At 39.1% G+C, this 21,588-nt stretch overlaps 1 protein-coding gene across 3 annotated transcripts in view; it reads left to right on the top strand.

Moving 5' to 3' along the window:
- Window positions 1-9,841: 9,841 nt before the first annotated feature.
- The window catches only part of SCML2 (Scm polycomb group protein like 2), a 64,762-nt gene continuing 53,015 nt past the window's right edge, over window positions 9,842-21,588 (top strand). Inside the window, exons 1-3 of one of the 3 annotated variants that reach the window (XM_026061510.1) lie at window positions 9,858-9,985; window positions 13,971-14,078; window positions 20,359-20,427. In XM_026061510.1, the coding sequence (XP_025917295.1) occupies window positions 14,057-14,078; window positions 20,359-20,427 (91 nt within the window). In that variant the 5' untranslated portion in view covers window positions 9,858-9,985; window positions 13,971-14,056. Of the gene's footprint in view, window positions 9,986-13,970; window positions 14,079-20,358; window positions 20,428-21,588 lie in introns of all 3 variants that reach the window. The other 2 variants (XM_026061511.1, XM_026061512.1) reach the window with 2 other exon arrangements.

The raw sequence follows: 21,588 nt of genomic DNA, 5'->3' as shown, positions 1-21,588 counted from the left end.
GCGGCGGCGTGAGGCAGGCGACGGCAGGAGCCGCTTGACAGGCGCGGGAGCCGCCGCGGGACGCCGGCGACCGGCTTCTCGCCCGCCCCTCCCCGGTGAGTGGCGGCCGCGCCGGCGCCGCGGCTGCCGTCAGCTCCGGCGGGAGAGCGCCGCGCGGGGCCCGGCTCCCCTCGGGGCAACCTGCCGCGGGGCCGGGGCAGGAGCACGCGGTTGGGAGGGCGGCGGTGCGGGAGCCGCTGCGGTGCGGCCGCTCCCCCTCGAGAGCCGGGTGGCGCGGCTCTTCCTGCCGTCCGCAAAGAAGCTCCGCTCCGCACCGCACCGCGGGGGAGGTGGCGGCTCCTCGGCCCGCGCGCGGCGGCCGTTGGGGGCCGCGGCGCTGCGCCTGTGGCCGGCGCCCGCGCGAGATCCTGCGCCCGTTAGGAGCGAGGCGGCGGCGAGCTCCCACCACTCTGCTCCCTCTGGCACTGCGGTTCCGCCTGGAGGCAGCGCGAGGCAGCTCGGGCGGCTGGGGGGCGCCGGCTGCCCTGCCGCGGGCGGCGGCGTCTCTAGCGTCTTGTTTGCAGCTGAGCTGGGCGCCCGGCATCATAAATGGGCTGCCGAGTTCAAAGCGGATTTCTTGCGTAGTGAATTGTCCTTTTTACGAATGCGTGGTAATCCATTAAAAAAAAAAAAAAGGTAGTTAGGCAAAGTATGAAAAATTCGGTTGGAACTCTCATAAAGAGTGCTCTTCTCATCGCTGTCGTCTGCTAAGTCAAATCGCAAACCAGAGTGTGGTGCTGCAGTAGTTAAGTGAAGCCTTTCTCAAGTTAGCTTGTATGCTCCGTTAGACTTCAGGAATAGAATGCCACTTTCTGTGCTTTTAAAAACGTCCAAGTATTTATTTATTGCAATTCAAACTTAAAGTCTTTCCCTATGGTTATTTTCTGTTTCTCACTAATTACTTAGGCTATAAAAGGTGGCTCCAAATAATTCTGAAGCCTAAAAAGTGTAATGCAGAGGTTAAATACTGCTATCTTGGTGAGGTCTAGTAAAGTAAACTTTGCTTGTGACTCATGCATATTCCAACTAATCTAGGTTTGCTGATTAAACTTTACAAAATAAATACTTTGTAGATCTGATTATAGCTTTTCAGAGCATGCTTTACCTGACTTGTAGACAACTTTTCAATACAAGTTTGATGACGATTTTTTCTATTATTTGAGGAATGGCAGTCTTAAACGTTTGAACTTTTAAAACTTTCATCCTGCATCTCAGTTACGTGGAAGTGACAAAGAGAAGTGGTCTGTTAGACGGTCACTACCAGTAAGTACTGTGGCATATGGTCAGGTGGGAAAAATAATGGTTAGGAAGGTGTTTTCTGTATTACAGTTATGTTTTAAGCTGTCATATTAACAGCAGGTAACAAATAGGAGAGTGAACAGCTTGCAAGCGACCAGTTCTCCAGGACCCACCATCAAGTGCTCTTCCGACCGCAGTAGCCTGCTGAACACTTGAGTGGGCTCCATGGCAGCGTGCTCAGGGAGACTACTCGTACAACCAGACTGCTTGCTTTGGGCTGGGGAAACTGTTTTTTCTTTGTTAGGGTATAATAAAATGTCAGTACTATTTAAGGATGATGTTGCTTGAATGGATGCAAAGAAAAAGTGCTTTGAAAACACCTCTGCTGGTACCCTATTTATGGGAAGTCTCAAAGTTATGTAAGCAGGAGGCAATGGGGAAGAGTATGTGGTAAAACTGAAGTTCTGATCTTGAAATACTTAACGTTGTAAAGCTAACTGCCATATAACATAATCCATTTTTTAATATAAAAGTAATGTTTCCTGATTTTGCTTGAGGCTTAGCTGACAGAGTTGATGCTCTAGTTTTCTAGTTCGTGTACATAATGTAGTTTGTGTAATGTCTTGGAGGTCAACTGATATTAAATATTTTTACAGTAACGTTCAGATTCTGAAAAAAAATTAATTGCTTTTGAGTGCATGTTATAGCTACAAGTACAAGCTGCTTTCACACTAATTGAAGCTGAGTAGAAATGCAAAGGTAACTTTTTCGTTCTGATGTCCTGCATCAGGTTATTCTTATAGTTTGATTATACATTAAGTGTTGATCTTTACTTAGGGAAGTTCAGTGAAGGAGCAGTGACAGACCCCTAAAATATGTTTCCTCATACTTGGTATGTATTATTACTTTGAATGTGCAGATGCTCTTCCCTCCCCTGCTGCATTCAGATACAGTGTTCTAATGAGGCAGAGGTATTGTTTTTTGGAGTAGCTGCTTAAGTTCAGAAGAGGCCTTGGAGAGTGTTTCCATTGCAAAACCAAGTGTATCTGGCCACTAGTGTGAAATTCATAGTACGGAGAAGGTATTCATTCCAACATCTATCTAAAAGTTGCATACATAAAATGACGACTCAGCTCTCCTTAAGAGGAGGGAATGTGAAAAAGGCTAAAATAAATGTAGATAGCTCCTCTTGCCCTTTGCACGTGGGTGTCCTTTTCTCATGAGTTTGTTTCATATTTTTTAATATTCAAATAGGGTTGTGAGCCGAGTGTGAGCCACGTCTACTCCCTTTACTGTTGCAGTCAATCCATAATGGAGTGGATGTAAAGGGAAAAATTAAGTCTTCAGTAATTATCCCTTGGCACTAAATAACATCACGAAGAAGAAATTACACTTGTCATTAACTGTCCGTGACTGCAGCTGACCTTGTTATTGGTCTGGGTGCATCTGCATCAAACAAGGATGGGTAAAATGCAGGGAACTTGCATGTTTTAAGATAGTCTTTTAAGATATCATTTGACACTGTACTGTAATGTTTTCCAAGAGTAAATATAGAACAAATTACAGCATGGAGGCTAGTACAGTGCTTCAAGGAGTCTACAGAAGGGGGACTGTTAACCAGCTTCTTGACCTCTGCATCTGCTGGGAATTTAAATTTTTATTTATTCAAGTTTTAAAGAAATAGCCTTAGGCATCCAATCTTACTGCTAGTTACTTCTTCCAGAGATTAAAATCTTAATTGTAGAGCACTGTGCTGTTAGTATTCTCTAAAATATAAGAAATGCATGGAAGATGGGCCAGGAGACCTCTGAGATTTTTCTAGTACACAGGAAGGGCCAAAAAATCCTGTACAAAGTTGTCAAGGCTTAACAGAGCAGTTTATAAATGCAGAGCACAAGAAATGTTAAACGTAAAATGATTTGTGCTTGCACATTATAAATGTTTTGGTATACAACAGTGTTTTGCTAATACAATTTGTACGGCTCCTTTGAAGACCTGCTAAGGTCTAAGTCTTCTATAATTTGATGATACTTTGATTTAATGGTAGGTAGAAAACTTTTAAAACTAGTTATATATAGTTAAGTTTATCAGTCATCACTACAATGCAGAAGTAATACATGTGGTATATGTGCACAGCTTATGATGTCTAAGTGGACAGATACTTCATTTGCTTCAGGTGAAGCCTCTAAAAAGTGAAACAGTTAAGTCCTTATGTGAGTTGTAGTTTCTTCTAAGAGAACGTGTCTGTGTGAGTGCTGCTGCTTGCATGTGAGCATTTCACGCACCTGCCAGCTGACTGTCCTGAATGGACAGTGGTGCTGCGGCAGGTGCCCTCTTCTGCGGCAGCAGCGGAGGTGAAGCAGCCCTGTCACCTCCTATTCCTGGGAGCAGCAAGATAGGACCTGGTGAGTGACCAGCTCAGTTCGCGCGTGTGTGTAAACTCTCCACATTGCCTAAAACTTGTATTCTTATTTGTGATTTCTCCTAGTACATGTATTTTTCGTGTTGTGGGGTGGGGAAGGGGGTTTTGTGCCAGCTGCTGCTTGGGCAGGGACCTTATGAAACAGCCCGTTCTTGTAACGGCCAGCTGAGACTGCAGGAGATGGTGGGGATGGCCTCACGTATCTGAGCCAACGGTGAGCGGATTTCCCATTTATTTTCAACAGGTGTATAGACAAAGAGTTACCAGGGCATAAATAGTGATGATGATACGCAGAGGTACTTGCATGTCTGTCTTGTTAGTCATTCTTTTTTGTTGACAAGGATACATGTATGGAGGAAAGTTGGGAGCTACATCACAGCCATTCAGAAAGCAACAACTACCTTTGCAAGCCTTCTTACCTGTTTTATTTGAGCTTGTTCAGATACTCTCTTTTGTATATGCTGGGTATTGGGCACAGGTATATGCAACTAAATCATTTGAGTTAGGGGGGCAACACTATCTCCTACCTTTAGTAAATCTCTTCAGAAGATCCCTATCACAAAAAGTAACTTTCTTGCTTTAGCTTCTATGTCCTTGGAATAGGACAAAAAATCTGGGTCCAATACCAAGTGCTTGCTTACTGTGTTTTTTCCATCTACTTTCTTCCTGCTTTTCTGAATTCCTTCTAGGCTAAGCTTAATATTGTGAAGGAACTGAAGGGAGTCTGCAGCTGTTATTTCCTTGCAGTTGGGCACCTGAAGATTGAGACAAGTTTTAAGATTTGCTGGATGCAGCTGTTTCTTAAAAAAAAAAGTGGTGGGGGGATTATGCTTGATACACTATAAGGGTATGTGTGGTTCCTGCTAACTCCTTAGAGTTGAAATAGGACAAATCACCATGTTTTCCTAATAAGTGAGCCTGATCTGAGTGTGTATCTGAATTTCTCTGGAGAGTTTCTACATACATACATACATACCTCTTCCCACCTTCATGCATGGTACCTTGTGTAGTCTCTCTCATTAGGACATGCTTAACACCTCGGGGCTGTGATCTTGTGTATCTGCTTTCTGAGTTATCTGATCTATCTTCTGATGGGATAAATAGTTCACATTCTTTTGTAGCTGGTTGCTACATTGTTAATGGAATTATCATAATTCATTTTCTTGGGGTCGTGATTTTAGTGTTCCACATGCAGTGGTTGCCTGCAGTAGAATCTTAAGTTTGTACAGTAAGGAATTGTCAGGTTCTGATCTTTCCAATTTTTAAAAATTCAGGCTGTTTTTGTATATGATACTTCTTTAAAGTAATACCATGAGTTTATGCAAGGTCTTTCTGAAATACTAAAATCTTTAACAGAATTTTACTGCTTTTCTGTTTGTTTTAGCAGGAGATAGCCTTTTTGTCCCAAAAGGAAGATGCTGTCTAGATATCTTGTGTCCAGATTAGTCTTAAAGTACTTCTTCAGATTTGTTAAAACAATGTTATATGCAGCTTCAGTATGAACAGTGTTTTTGAATTTATAGTTTTTTCCCTGTATATGATGTACTTTCTGTGCAGCTCCCCATTGGTATGTTGTAATCTAAAAGCAAGTTAAGGCATTGTATTGAAGGTAGATACCCTGATTAAATCATTTCATTCTAGGCCTTCAGCTACACAAATCAGGTCAAATTTTATCCAAGACACCAAGGAAATCTTGTCTTTAGGTGAAAGAGATAAACTTCTCTAGTGGAAATTTAAGTTTGCTGTCTTCTCAAGGTAATATGATATCCCTTTTAGTTAGTTCAGGACTAAGCCTTGAGGCTGTCATTATCTCAAGCATACATTAGTTCAGGGAGCTTCTGAAGTTTATAAAACCTGCAAGAGAGTAGTACTGCTTTGATGAGGAAGGTGAATGAAGTGTGTACCATTATTTATGCATTGTATGGAATCTATCGTGGATTAACACAGGGAAGTTCAGGGGAATGAGTGCAGTTCTAAGGGGCGCTTTTGAAAACCTATTTGAAAAGAAGGGTTTGTAAAAGTGAATTTTGTATGTAGAGGAATGTGAAAGGGTATCAGAGCTGTTAAGTTTGGTGAAACATGTTAGTGACACTGTCATATATTAAGAGCTCAGAGATTAAAAGGGCTGCTAGCGTGTTTGATGGCACTTTTGATATTAAATCTCCTGTATGTATACAATATATTGGAGTGCTTGAAAGAGGCAGACAGTTTTCTGGAAAGGTCAGAAGATACATACTGGCTTTAATCATGAAATGAACAGCATTATAATTACCTGGGAAATATTATCTGTATGTTGTGAGTAATATTTTTCCTAGCTTGTTGTAGGAAAATGCTGCCTGGACTAATGGCTGAATTTTCTCCAGTGCTCAGTAGTATAAGCCCTCTGCGGCAGAGGTGGGGGAATGGCACCTTCCTCAAGGAGGCAGCAGAAGGCTGGCTGCTCTGCCCCTGCCTGGGCTGCGGTGTTGGCACACAACCAGTTGCACAGCTGGGGAATAGGTGGGGGAGGCTGCCCCCTTACACCTGGTCTCATCCTGTTTTGTATAATCAGACAGTCATCCCAGAAATTGGGAATGGGGAGATGGACTTGCTTGGGATGTTCTCTGATGCTTTGGGATTTTCAACCTGTTCCATTTTCTGAGGAGCATGACAGATTCTGCAGCTGAGTGTTTGCAGCCATCTAGCCCTCTGAGCTGCTGCACGTTGGCTTTTTTTTTTGTGACCTGTCAATGCTTTGCTATCTGCAGAAATGTCTAGCAACATTCAACAGCGCTTATGAATGTTTGTGCAAATATTTTTCGTAATGTCTGTGTGGAAGATGATTCCGCTCCCTTATGGAAGGGGATTGAAGAAAGATGTTTCTTTCCTAAAGAAATAAGAAGTGGGGAAGGAGAGCCGTAACTACCAGTAGCGCAGTGTGGCCAGCCCAGTGGGGTGTGGGTGTGCTTGGAATGCAGCTGGGCAGTGAAGGCTGCAATCAGCCACCTTGGGTTTCCTTCCCCCAGAAACATCCTCTGGAAGGGGAGGTATCAGGAAATACCTTGAGGGTTAACTTAGTTTTGGTTTGTTTGCTTTTTTTGTTTGTTTTGGGGGTTTGTTGGGGTTTTTTTGGTGCCCTGATTAGACACCAGCAGGCAGCATGTGGTACCAGTGTAGTTGTCCCATTATGTAAGGGAGCATACATTGCAGTGCGTTACAGCAGGGGGACAGGTGTGTTAGAGGCAGTGTGTTACAGCAGGAGGAGATAGATGTGGTAAGGCAAGTTCTGCCTTTGTTAATGAGTGCTGGTTGCTAGTCCCAGCTGGCATGGTATTGTTCGGATACTCGAGAGAGAGGCGGGAGATACCGTAAGCACTAGAGGAAGATGGTAGCAGAAGGATGTTGCTGCTGGCATTGAGTACAAGCAGCAAGAGGCAAGTGTCTTTTGCTTCAGAACAAGCTAACTCACGTGAGGTGCTTGTGATAGATTGATCGTATGCAGAGATATCCCAAGACTGTTCTCTGTGCCACCAATTAAAAAAAAGCTGTGCTCTGTATTTGTTACTCATAGATTTTTGCACCAAATAAAAGGTGGTTGTGTTTCTCTCGTCACTCTGTTGGATTAATAACAAATCTGGACCACAGGGATGGATGTCAGCTCCGTGATGCATGGATAGGGCTCTGTTAGATCATATCTGAACCAAGCTTCCACAGTCCTTTTAGAGTTTGAAGGCAATGTAGAAGGGAGGAAGCCAAAGCTATCTAACAGGTTGTAAAATCCCTTTTTTGCCCTCCCTCCTCTGCTCGTCTTTCTGCCCCTAGTCCSCTTGTGTACACACACACTCTCTTATTACTGCATGTAAAACTGTTTGTATTGCTTGTTTTCTGTAAAAGACAAGTGCAGAAAAGCTCTATAGGGATCTCGAGCATCCATTCCATACTAGCCTCTGGGCATCTCTTATTATGTTTGCAATAGCAATTTCTCTTCTCCTGTACCTGTTTTATTTGCACTGTGCTAAAGGTATGCTTGGTGCCTCACAAAACAAATAGTTAGAAAGCTCTCTTCTGTGTCAAGGCAGGCTGAGCTGAAGGAAGAGAAGATGAATCTGGGTGTATAGAGAATTTTGTGCAGGAATTCAGCACGCAGCCAGTGCTTATCATACAGGGCTTTTTGTGCATCATTTAATTGGTTTGTTTCATAACAGAAATCTGAGTTTGATTTGAATGAAGTCAGGCTGAATAATAATGATGAATGTTTTTAGGAACAGTGCTCCAGGCTTGAAGAGGGAAGTGGAAAACAACACAGAGGTATTAGGGAGATGAATTTACCAAAATGTTTAAACAATTTGTCGAACTCTTATGCTCCTGTGAGTATGTATTAGTAAATATAGTCTGACAAACAGTTTTACTTTAGATAGAAGTATAAATGCTTTGAGCTATATTTTTAGTTTATTTGAATATAACATTAAAAATACCCTTTCATGTGGTAAGACTGGCATTTTAAGAATATTTAAAGCTGTTAATGGACTGGGTTCCAGCCGCCTGGCTGAACTGCTGACTTCACACATACCATTTCCTTTTTCAGGTTTTTACAGCCCCGCATCTTCAAACTTTTCAAGCAGGATGAGGGGGGTGAGCGGCTGTTTTTATTTTCCTCTGGTAGCCTTAGAGCAGCTCTAAACTTTCTTTTTTTAAATTACTGTCAAATTAGTAAACAATGAATCTACTTGACATAAGGTATTTTTGTTATTAGTTGATACTGCCTATGTTATTTTACTGAGACATTTGTTTTCTGCCATTCCCATAAAAGTATTCATTTCTTGTTTCAGGAAGTTTTGTGACAAATCTTTGGTCTAAATTCTGTTAGTGTTGCTTTTTTTAAATACACAATGCCTTTTTCTGTACTGAATAATGCAGTCAGTATGGATTGTGAGGCTGTGATTTTTGAAGCTTTGAAATGTATAACTTATTGTAATTACAGTGCTCATATTCTAAAGCAGGTCGTATACTTACCTGTATAAAGGGCAGAATGTTTACAGATGGTATTTTACTGCTGACAGCTTAGAAGTTTGTTTATATTAATTATTTGATAAACAGCGAGTTGTGCACTGTCAATGTATTTCTAAGAAACTTTGCAAGTGCAGAAAATTTCATCTTGATGTTAGGGCAAACGACATTACAAAAAGATTTTATAAAGCAGTAATTGCCTACTCACTTTCCTTAACGCCACTTAAGAAATATTTGAACTTTGTTGTTATAATAATACATATAGCTACCTAATATTTGTTCCTTTTGAAAGCCAGTAAATCTGACAAAAGCCCAGCTCTCCTAGCTCTGTTTTTATCAACTAGAAGAGAAGGTGTTCCCATCTATCGGTTCATTAGAAGGTCTGCCATATGAAATACAGAAATTTAATTTCCTTTCCTTGAAAGATTCTCACTCTTTTTACAAAGAAGGTGAACTAAAAGGGATTCTAATTTAGACTCAGTTTGTCAGAACACCTACTGATTATATGCTTGTGTGTATAAATGAAGGAAAAACTAATCTTTGCTATTGTTTTGAAATGGTAAGTGTGTAATGACAAATAATGCTGATTTTTACAACTGCAAAGCTTGTGTTACATTTTATAATCTTATATATTTCTACAAGTGTAATTTTTTTTTAATCTTCAAAATCTTACTTTTCTGTAATGATGGAGCAGTATGTTCTGAAAGGTGCCTACTGATTATTTCTATTACAGAAATTAAGGAGGTATGTGCTGTTGTGTCTTAAAGTTTGCTCAATGAGTCTGCACACTAAAATATGCGTTGGGTAACTAGTCTGGAAGTAGTTTTCAAGGGGACTTGGAAGTATTTAAAATTACAGAAATCTTGTTTTAAGTCTCCTGTGTTTTTTTTTCTTCATCTTTTCAGCCTCTTAAGGACTTGTGAAAATGGTATGAAACAGTGTTTTTATTTAAAAGATAAGAGATTAATAGGGAATTAGGTTTAGAAAAGTATTCCAAATTCATGAAGAATAACTTTGAAGGAATGCAACACTTAAAAAAAAAAAAAAAAAAAAAAGTCACACTTGTTTTGGAAACTACTGTTCTTGCATGTTGGGCTGTGTTTATGTGCATGTTACCCCTGCATAGAAATTGAAGTCAGAATCATGACTGTTGCACTATGTGTTAGTCCACAGAGGAGACAGTGAAGGCCCTTTCCATGGAGGGCTCTCTGCAGCATTGGCTGTAACAAATGGGCAGAAGGAGGGGAGGAATGGTAAGAGCAAGAAGAGCATGGCGATACTGGCCAGCAGTTACAACCGGTAACTGTTAAGTTTCTAAAGCTAATAGCACTTCGATGGTGGAGGTAAAAGCAAAGTGTAGGTCTGGTGTAAGTGAAAGATCAGGAGGAAATATTAGTTTGTTTATATTGTGCCTTTTCTTTGCTCTTAACTGGTTTTGCTGTTTAAACTATGTATAATTCTTTTCCCCCTTGCATATGGGGGTTTGATCTAGAAACATCTGTAGAAGAAAAAGAAATAAGAAAGAGAGGGGAAAGTATAACTACCTCTTCAGATATAGTCTCAAACATGACTATTTCAACCTAGAAATAAGAATATTGATATTTCAGAGCTGATTTCCTACTAGTTTCCTCTTGTGCATTCTGGATGTCTTGCAGCTTTGTATCTGTCTAAAAGAATAGCCTCAGCCTTTGCCGAGCTGCGACTGCCCATTGATGGCTGTCCCTTCCTCCCCCAAGGACTGCAGAGCTGAGCGCCGACTCACTCCATTTATACCAGTGACGGTGTCACTCCATTTATACCAGTGACAGGGTCAGAAAGCTAACTGCCGCCAAGGCTGGCCTCTCTTTCTTATCTCTGAGTCTGAAATGCTGAGTCATTAACACAAAAAACAAGCATTTTGCTGGGTGCTAAGCCCACAATGTATTTGATGCTTAGGCTTCTTTTAAGTATTACACTTATCTCTGTAATTCTGTGCTGTACGTTTTTATGAGCAGGTATGCTGCCAAGATAAACTTGCTCTGGGAAGCTCTAAGTATGCATGATTTTTTTCAGAATGTTTACCTGGTTAGCTTGGTTGAATGACTAGCTTAGAGTGAGAAGGATAATGGAGACGTGTATTAGACAAAACACAGAATGATTTTTGACATTTTCTGTAAAAATAATAGCTTCTTAGAAATGCAGCAATACATGTCCTTTGAATATTTTTTCCAAAATCAGAAGAGCAATGTCAGACAGGAAACGTTTTCCATCCTGTTTTCTGCTATCTAGTAGTAGCAGCTCAGAGAGGATGGTTTAGGCTTGGGTACTAATGTATTTCTTTGTCACTAAGGTCTAGCGCAGTGGGGGGTGGCTAGTAGAAGTGATTTGGGACTTGACAATAAAAACCTTAATAAAGAATTAAAGGCAGATAAATGCTTTCCATCTGATGCTAAAACAAGTAACTGATGTAGGAGAAGCTAAGCAAAGAAGGAATAAAACTGAATTTCAGGATAATTTGAAACCTAGATGTAAATACTCCTGTTCCTGAGAGTGGGGATCCTGCATGGCTCTTTAATTAGAAATATTTTAATGATGAATCTAATGTGATACTTCCGTTCATGGATTTTATTTTTTTTTCTAGCTTTTCAATTCCTGAAGTTTACAGCAAACAGTTTCTCACTGGTATTGCCACACAGATTCTGTACTTCCACTCCCTGAATGGATGCTTTTTGGCTATTTTCTGCATGTGACCGACAAGCGTTGCTCTTAGCTTGGGTTTTGTACCTTTGCTTTTCGTTCTTTTCCTTTGTGCCTCCTAACTCCATTACCCTTCAGCCTGGCCATTGCATTTCTCTCTTTGTTTGTTCGTACGTTCCTGGCCTTGTTGCATTTTTTTTTTCTCTTCATTTCTAAAAGCTGCTAGATTACTTTCTTAACCCAAACTTTCTCTTCACTTGCCCTATTTTTTTGCTGAGTTGCACATACAAGACTGCCTTGAGCACCATGCTTTCTCTATAACTTTTCCAAAAAGTCCCTGGAGGCTTCTCCCCCATATTTGCTGGTTGTTTTCTTCTGTTCAGGAGAGGGTGGGCTGTGGCTCGAGTCAGGCTGATGATGTTGAGAGCAACATGAAAGGACTTCTGTTGGTTAGCAAAGGACATAACTGCCCTGCTCACAGTTTGCTGCTTAATTACATGAGGTGATGAAGAGCTGTTTCTGGGTCTGCCCCTGCAAAAGAAGTTACACTTTGTTTCAGACTGACCAGGCTGTGTTTTGGAGGAAACTGGCTTTCATTGTGTATTTTTCAGCAACATGCAGTGGTTGCTAGATTAGAGGCTCAGAAAGACCTTTCTTGGGTATGTCTTCTGTGACAGATAGCACTATCTACAAGCTAGTTTAATAGTGACTCTGAATTGATTACAGTAGGTGTAAGTGGGTTTTCAGTAGCACCTCTTCTAAATAGAAATATATTGTATTCCTGCTGTTGAATTTGCCCTATTTCAGACAGCACTTTCAGAACTCTCAATTGTCTTATATTTTTAACAGGCTCATGGGCATGCTGTAAAATAGCCTATCTGGTACAACACAAGCTAATGAAATGCTGGAATCCTTTTTATGTTCTGACAGACGTTCCAGTTGTGCTAAACTTGATGACTATCACTAAGGGTTGGAATCTTTATTACTGCACCAAGTGCAATCTGGTACTTGGAACAAAAAGATAAAAACCATGCGCGTTTTTAAAGTAATCTGTAAAAACAGCTACTTTGACTCCGCATCACCTTTCACAATTTATTACTTAGAGAGGAAAAGCTTTGAATTTTTGGGGGAGTCTACAGAAGTATCAAGTATTTCAAATTTATTTGATGGCTTAAAAGGATTTCTGTTCTTAATCCTGCTGATCACTTATGTGAATGCTATTGTGTAGCGAAAACTGCTTCCTTTATGTTACTATTCAGTTTTATTTATAACTGCTTTCAAGTCTCAGTCTTTTGAGTTTTTGTAATAACTGTGCAGCATGTTCACACACAGTACACACACTAAAAGAATTTTTCATTCATTGGTATTTTCAAAACCATATTTAATTAATTTTAGCCATGGGACTTGCACTGTATAAGTCATTTTCATCATGCAGTCTATCATAGTGTACAACTTGATCTAAATTTTGCAGAAATGTCCCAGTTTAAGGAAAATACTCATCTGTATGACACCTCTTTTGTTATATGCAGTATGTGTGTGTAAATTTTTATGGCATGTGGTTATAAGACTCAAGAAATTCCAAGTAGATACCTTGCTTTTCAGCTACTATTCCTTTTATGTAACATTGAAAAGTGTGGCTTCTAAAAATGTTGCCTGTAGCCAAACTTGATTTTGGAAAAAGTGTGCACATATTTAAGTTAAAAAAATCTTGAACTTTTGATGGTGTTAACTTTAACCTCATGGGAATTCCTTGAAAGGAATTGGTCAAAAATGATAGTTCAGAACTTTTAATATCTTTTTACCCATTGTTACTTGAGTATTGGATGGAAAAGGATAAAAAACTTGATGATTTTGCTTCTTCCAGGCTGAAAAGTTTCAAGTGAGTTTGATTTCAGCTGAACACAGTCAAAATTTGAAAATTAGATGCTGGAGTGGAAAATCACAGTAGCAAAAGGGGAGGGGGGGAAGGTTGCTTCTGGTGTTTTACAATGGTTTAACTAAGTTGGCACTTCTGGTTTCTAAAGCCTACAAGGATGTGGATCACTCCTTCTATCTGAAGTCAATATACCCCTAGCAGTTTTTCTTCACTGTAATACGAGTTGCGATGGCAAGTGGTATCAGTGAACAGTTATGCCTTTGTGTAGATTTCTTACATCGGTGCTTTTGTTCCCCCTTCTGCTGTAGTTCTGAAGTACAGTGTGCTTTATCCAAAGGTGTTTGTGGTGATGATTGTTAAACTATGCGTATGTGAGACACGAGGGTCTTGCTTCCATTTTTTCAGTAATGTGTTGGGTTTTTTGGGGGGGGGGGAATAAAGTATGTTTTGTATCTTTCTTTGCATTAGTAACCCACTGAAAATGCAAACCATTAAACAATGAGCAGTCTAAAACAATGAAATAAAAGTTTGGTTTCTTCTGTACCCTTGCCACTTGGATATATCCATTGTTTACACAGTGTTGCTCTACAAATAGCTTGTTAAACCTTTCTCGCTTTAAACCTGCAAGATAATTATAGACCAATACAGAAAAAATCCTCCTTTCCAAAAAAATCCCAAACCCCAAAACCCAACAACCCCCCTCCCCTAACATGTTGTATTACTACTCCACAGGAAACTGTTGTGCTGAAAGGAAGAATTAACTGGTCTTTCAACTTCAGCCTTTTTATTGTGAGAGGGAAGATCACAGAAGTGTTACCATGGGGAGAACAGCAGCTAAAGGTAAGGCCTGGTAGCTTTTATCCAAGAGGGAAGAAAATAGGGAAACTGTTAACTCTTTTTTTTTTTTTTGAAGGTGGTGGGATATTACTTGATAATTACTATACTGTTAGATTAAAGAAGGGAGGTTATGATATGTATTGAACACAACTAAGTTCATACTTTACATTGTTTTAGAGTAACTACGCTAAATTTAGCTTACCTTGGAGCTGTTCTATACAATTCAATGAAAGCAACTTTGTCCTCTGACGGTCTTGAAACCGTTGTCCTACTTTAAAATTGAAGAGTGTGTCTAGATGTGATATTAAATAAAAAGTAGTCCTTTATTCTGTAACTACTGCTTAATTTAGCAGGAGGATAACTGGTAATGCTAGGAATCAAATTTTACCACAACAAATGGCATCAGCAGCTATCTTTCACAATCTCTTGAAGATAAAATGAACAGTTTGTTTTAAAAAATGTATTTACAAATGCATAGTGTACCGTGAAGGTTGGATTTCTGCTGTGTCATCTCTAGAGAAGTTGATCATGAATTAACGTAAGTGCTAAATTAAAGAATGAGACTTAAGAAGCAACGAGTGTGTTTGGGTTAGTGGAACAAAGAGAATGTAATAAGAGAAAGGCCTGCTGTCCGGAGCTGGGTTGCTGCTGCTTTTCAAAGCTTTCAAATGAGTAGCCATCCCCCATAAAACCTTGCTAACACTTTTGTGTAACACTCTTGAGCTTTCTTCCACCTTCAGCCCAAGTTGCTTTATGTGCTTGTGTGCTCCTTTGGTAAATAATTGTCTCTCGCTATAATAATAGCAGTGGTCATCCATTTAATTGTTGCACCAGGAGTTTATGGAGGAAGCCTACCCCCTTCTCTTGTAGATTTTATGCATGGCTGTTGTCTAAATATACTAAAAGAGACACTCTGTTTCTGGCAGATAAGATAAGATAAACCCCCTGGGAAAGCACAAAAAGAAGTAGAAGGAGATGTCTCAGATTCCCTCAGTCTTGATATCTTCAACTGTGTGCACTGAGGTTTGGTGAAGGGGTAGCTAAAAGGTGCTCACAACCCTGTGTGTTAGGGAGTGAAGGTGGCTGGCCCCTTCCTGGGCTATGATAGGTCTTAAGAGACTTGGGCTCATCTTTGTGTAGGAATATTGGCCCATCTTAGTAACTTGCCTTCAGATGAAGTTCACTGTATGGCATGGGAAGATCAAATGCTTTTGTCACCCAAAGGTGTTTAATGTGTCAGGAAGACACAAAGGATTTCTTTGAGAAAAGTGGTCTCCTGCTGTGTTTTGAACACAAGCCAGCGTAGAAGACTTTAAGGTATCTAAGAAATAGCTGTACAAATCCTGAAAACATGACTGCCAGCTTCTTTTTCTTCCACAGTGGACAGCAAGAAAATATGCAAGTCTTAAATTATGAAAAACATATGCCTCCTCATGGAGCTCACTACTCTTTTTGTCTGGTAAAAACAAATGCTGTCTAAAGGGGTGTTTGCCAGCATACAGACAAAGCTATAGTCCTGTTGGTTGAAAGCTTAACTCTTCCCAGAAGGAAGTGTGTGGTTTTGTTTTCTTTAAGCATCTCGGGCAAGAAATTGGAGTTCAGTATGGCAGTATTTAACAGGAAACATCAATTGGCCACCAGGACTATCTTTTACTAGACTTTATGTTCTAAAGATGCCTTTTCTGCTTGTAATTCTTTTTGTCTCATTCACAAGCCAGTAAAGATAGCTTTGTCTAGATTCTTCCTTGTCTCTGGTTTCTTGGGTGATAGATGTGGTTACTCTTGCCTGTCTTCTGTTGAGTAATCTTATCAGCAGAAGAATTCTGTGGTTACAGATAGGGTAGAGTGGTGTAAACAAATGGAGTTTTGAATCAGTAAGCAGAAAACACCATGTTAAATAATCTAATCTTATTTTGTATCTGCTGCATTAGTTTATATAAAGTGTGCTGTGAAAAACTCTTATTTGGTGGACATAAAATATGCTGCTTTCATAATTTAGTATATCCTATACTCTAATCTTGCTACTTAGAACAAAGGAATCTTTTTATGGGATTTTAAAAATATATGATTGTATATATAATACTAGATATATTTTATATATATAATGTGTATATATGCCTGCACATATAATGTGTAGAAATAGATAAACAATATAGACTATGTATTGTATATATAATATATGCTATTTTTATATATATAGTACACATGCACATATTACTATATATTTAACACATTTTTGGTAACGATGCCTCATCCTCTGTTTTTGTGGTTTAAGAGCTGAGTAGCATGTAATTAAATCCAAAATAGCAGCATTTCTTTTTTGTTGTTTTGATAAACTACTTAAAAAACATTGCATATGCTGTAAAAGTAAACTCAGACTTGTCTCTTAAAAATGGACTTTATAAACAGAGGAAGATAAATAATGAGTTAAACTGACTTGTTTTTTGTCACCACGAACTTGAATACTTCAGAACGAATAGGTCTCTTCTGTCTCTTACTTAAAAATAAAGTTCCCATTTTCAAGTCCATTTTTCAGCTTTGAAGGAAATCAGTCATTGAACATAGCCTGCTAAAGAAGTTGAAAAGAAAATATTTTTTGTACCTGCAGAATAATTGCCCCTTTTCATAATCTCATTTAAAGTTTCACTGAACTGACTGTTAAATGCTTACCAAGAGATCGCCCTCAGCCCAGTGATTGACATAATACTCCTCCATTTCTTAATCTTATTTTCAGTAATCCTCTCAAACTAAATTTACTAGAACTTGAACTATCAGAATTTCAAACCTAGGTGGACACATTTTAAAAAACCATGTATTTCATCTTTATAAAATCATATTTTAATAAAATCTTAATTAATTTTTCTTTTAAAAATAATCCATACATTTTTATCCACCCTGGATACAGACATTGGAAGAGGCACTCCAGACTAAGATATCATAACATCTGTGAAGTGTAGACTGGGGGAAAACTTTTGAGTGGTGGGAGGTGAGAAATTACTTCTAGACCTTAGGGTTAGAGAAAGAGACTACAAATATGACCTCGTGGCACTCTTAAAAATTCAGGACAACATGAAAACAAAATGGCCCTTACAAGAAAAAAGAAGACAGGTAAGTAATTTTTACTGTTAATAGTTTTTCATCTGGTTAGATAAAGTACTCAGCTTTGCAACAGCCTTCCAACATTGAAGGTTGGAATGCATAAAGGCAAGGGGAGCCTTTGGAAAGAAAAATCTTGCTTTTATTCAGACTCATTTTTGGACACTTCAGCATGTGCTGGGTGAGTTTTGCTCAAGGATCTTAAAGTATAGATTTCTGGCTGTCAAAAGCAACTGATAGTGATGGTGCTTCAGCTTTATTATAAATGAAGGTGTCTTCACTGGATACAAAAGAGATGTTTAAACTGCTACTGAGGAATCCACTTCTTTTCATTAATGTCTTCATCTCTTGTTCTCGTAATTTCTTTAATGGTTGGTTACAGAAGAAATATGTCCCTGAAAGTGTTCCATTTCAACATTCATGTTTGCTGTAGTATTTCTAAGATACGCATTAACCTAACTGTGATGTAGGAAGTAAATGGGGTGGTGATGGTCAGAGAAAACTCTTCTGGTGTGCAGGCTGTGATCTTTCAGATTCTTTCATTTGTTCTTGATTTTTCTGATCATGAAAGGCTGTCATCTTGTTTGAGATCTAACACTGGTGGATAGATATTTTTTCATGACTCTATCTTTCAATCTTTGGGTATTCCTGGGAAGCAGTTATTCGTTCTTACTCTTCAAGTCTTACTCTTGAAACATGAAAATAGAGCCAGCCAGTGCAGAACATAAATAATTTCTCAGCTTGCTGTGACCACTTGTGAGATTTCAGCTTCACGGGTGTTTCACAGAATCACACATTCTCAAGCAGGGTCACCTAGAGCACGTTGCCCAGGACCATGTCCAGGCGGCTTTTGAATATCTCCGAGAATGGAGATTCCACAACCTTTCTGGGCAAGCTGTTCCAATGCTCAGTCACCCTCACAGGAAAAATTTTTTCCTTAGGTTCAGATGGCATTTCCTGTGTTTCAGTTTGTGCCCATTGCCTCTCGTCCTGTTGCTGGGCACCACTGAGAAGAGTCTGGCTCTGTCTTCTTTATACTTTCCCATCAGATATGTATACACATTGATCAGATCCCCCTGAGCCTTCTCTTCTCCAGGCTAAACAATCCTAACTCTCTCAGCCTTTTTTTTTTTTTTTCCTTTCCCCTCCCTCATATGGGAGATGCTCCAGTCTCTTCTTCATCTTTGTGCCATTTTGTTGGACTCGCTCCAGTATTTCCATACCTCTCTTGTAGTGGGGAGTCCAGAACAACATTTGCATGTCATCTAAGAAACTAGCGGCAGGCCTCTGCGTAATTATTGTATGGATAATCATGCTTAGTCTTTCTATAAGGAAGTGGAAAAAGGGCAGAAGAAGCAGCAGGGAAAACTTAAGTCAGTCCAGTAAGGGACTGACAGTATCCAACCACTGAGCTGACGGGTTGGCGATTCCTTGATCTCTGTCCTATTTTCAGGCCGGTGCACTGTCAGGACCAGAAGATTTTATTTCTAAAACAATGCCTGACCTCTGGTTCAATGGTTTTCTGTACGGTGGCTATATTGCTACTTGTTTGCTGTATTAAAAACTGTTAAAAGAAGATGTATTGACTTTTTTTTTTTCTATATGCTTTAGCTAGACAGATTGCTCACCATTTTAACAGTGAAATGCCAAGTTTGTCATGTGAATGTATTAAAGCTGTGTGTAACAATTATATTTGCTTAAAAAAAATAGAGGAGCCAGTACTTGAAACTTGTTTAATATAGCTAAAACTAAATTTACCTATACATAACTTGTTTCTTGAAAAAACATAAGTGAGGTCTGCTGCATGGAATAAAAAGTAAGCAACACGGTCTTTCCTTGGGAAGAATCAGCAGAAGGCATTCACTTTCTCTTTACCTACCTTCTCTGTCATTCATCTGTACACACACATAGAAAGGAGTCTGTCATATTTCATTTTTTGCCAGATTTCAGTGTATATGTGTGTGCGTGCTTGAGAGAGAGAGATGCTGTACCTATAGTGGAGAAGAGAGAGCCAGTGCCACCCTTCCTTTCAGTGTTTAAAATACGTTAGTCTGGTGATCTACTTTTGACACTGGTGGACTGCAGTTCAAATGCAATTCAGATACGACACTGAAATTGGCAATTGAAATATAAGTACATTTTCAGATTTTAAAAAGTGTCCAGCTCTGTATGGCAGAATAATTTTCTCAAAGTTTGCTAATGCCTCAGAGTTGTGCATGGGGTCAGTTACAGGTCGCTCCTCTCAGAAGGTGAGTATTTCAGTTAACTCCTTTGGTTGTCCTACTTGGTGTGAGTTGCTACAGGTGACATAATGATTCAGTTGTACAGGGTGATTGTATTGATAGTTGATTATTGTATTCTCTTACACTTAAGTCCTTACCTATTGATGGGCTTGTATTTGAAATAAATACACTCCTAGCCTGGAATTAGAGGATTTCTGGTGATCAGAAACACTTAAGATGTATTTAGAGTTATTTCTGCAGCAATGATAAGCCCTACTGGTTTTTCTTCTGTGCTTTCTGTAAGTAAGGCTTGAAACAGAGTACAGATGAACCATGTGTGATGTTCATCATTTCTACTCCAGTTCTTTCATTACTTATTGAAGAATAACCACATACAGAAAGAGCTGAATCATGACAATCTGTTGGAATTCTTTTGATGCTTATTTTTTATAACTAAAATGGGCACTGAGGTAGCTGTCTGCATTTGATTATTCAATAAATTAAAGATGGAATGGAATCTTTAACTCAAAAATACACTTTAAGGGTTTTGTTTTTTTTCCCCCCCGTTTTCTCAGTTCAGAGTGGTCTGGACAAGATTTAAAAAAAAAATGCAGTGATCCAGAAGATCTCAAATTGTGTGTAGATTGGGTAAATTGTTAAAAATTAGAGCAGGGTTACTCTTTGTAGAGCTAATAAACTGTTTTCTGCAACTAGCTTTAATAATGTAATATAGAACACTTAAAAGCTCTGCTTTTTCATGCTGTACTTCTCAATATATTTTAAAAGAAGAAATAGTGCAGTGAGTAAAACTGTAATACAAATATCTTTTGATTATGCACTGAAATGAATTTGAAAAAGTTTTTGGAACAACACATTCTGTATTATTTGAAAGTATTCTGTGTTATACTGGACATCGTTATGATGTGAATATTACATTGATTATGTAATGGAATCTTGTCTTTTAGATTCAAAGAATATTAAAAAAGAGAAACATGGAAAGAATCAGCAGGCAAACAACCCGTCTTTAAAAAGTGGTAGGTATTGCAGCTGTCAGGTTATTAGTTAAGGTACCCTTAAAAATAAATAAAAAAATTATTTTTATATATTTTTATATATATATATAAATATATACATATAAATTCGGATCATACTGTCTCCTGAGGCTTTTTTATTCTTTTTTTTTTTCCTCCCAACCTCCTTGGCTATTACTGATGGGTAGTTAAAAACATACTATTGCTTCTGTCTACCTCCGTTAACAAAGTATGTTTTAGTACAGCAAATGATGCTTGAAATGGCTTGACTTCAGCCTGGTAGTTTTGCTAGCCTAAGACAACTATTGATTGTTTATATAATCAAAACCATCCTGTGAACACTTTTTTTAAAAAAAAAGATTTGTTAGTTTGCCCATTTTCCTAATCATCTGCTTCCCTTTTCTGTGCCTCTTCTGCCCCAATTATTTTCTCTTTCCTTATGTGTTTGCTGGTGCCAGAGTAAGGCTTTTCACTTTAATAATCTGAATTTTTACCATTGCTAACTGGATTAAATTGCCTGGGATTCTAACTTTACTTTAAGCAAATTCTGTTTTCAAATCAACTGCGTGTTTATAATAAACTGAGGAAGCTACACACTTGCTGGAAATGGTCCTGCTTCTTACCACATCTAGACATCTACTTCCCCCAACAGGTGCCATAAGGCATGTGCATTGGGATTGTTGCCAGCTTTTCTGTTCAACAGCTTACTAAATAAAGGGGCTGTCCGGTCTTCATGAGTTGCACTGAGAGGACAACAGCCTCTTTATATGCTTTTCATGTGTTCACGTTGGTCGCTTGAATGCGGGGCAGTAAGAAATGTCACAAGTCCTGTTGACTGAAGTAGAAAATGTCTTTCAGAGTCCTTAGTTAATTCTTGATAAAATATCACTGGGTGACTTAAACTCTCACTTCCAGTCCCATGCCCTTTGACTCCTAATAGGTGGCCTGGTACAGAGATTTTCTTGGGTACCAGAGGAGGAGGGACTTACGGTAGTATAGTCATTGGAACAATGTGGAAATATTAACATGGTAACTGGGTAGTTGAGGCAATGACATGACATGCAAGTGTGATATTCTGTTATCACAAGCCACAGTAGACTTTCTGCTGTTCCATTGGTCAGACTCTTTCAGTTTCTTTCATTTTTTTGGATCCTGGCAGTGGTT

Source organism: Apteryx rowi, unplaced genomic scaffold (assembly GCF_003343035.1).
Source record: "Apteryx rowi isolate R43461 unplaced genomic scaffold, aptRow1 scaffold_181, whole genome shotgun sequence".
In the NCBI taxonomy this organism is placed as follows: Eukaryota; Metazoa; Chordata; class Aves; order Apterygiformes; family Apterygidae; genus Apteryx; species Apteryx rowi.
The sequence above is the reverse complement of the archived record's forward strand: the minus strand, read 5'-3'. Positions and strand labels throughout refer to the sequence as shown.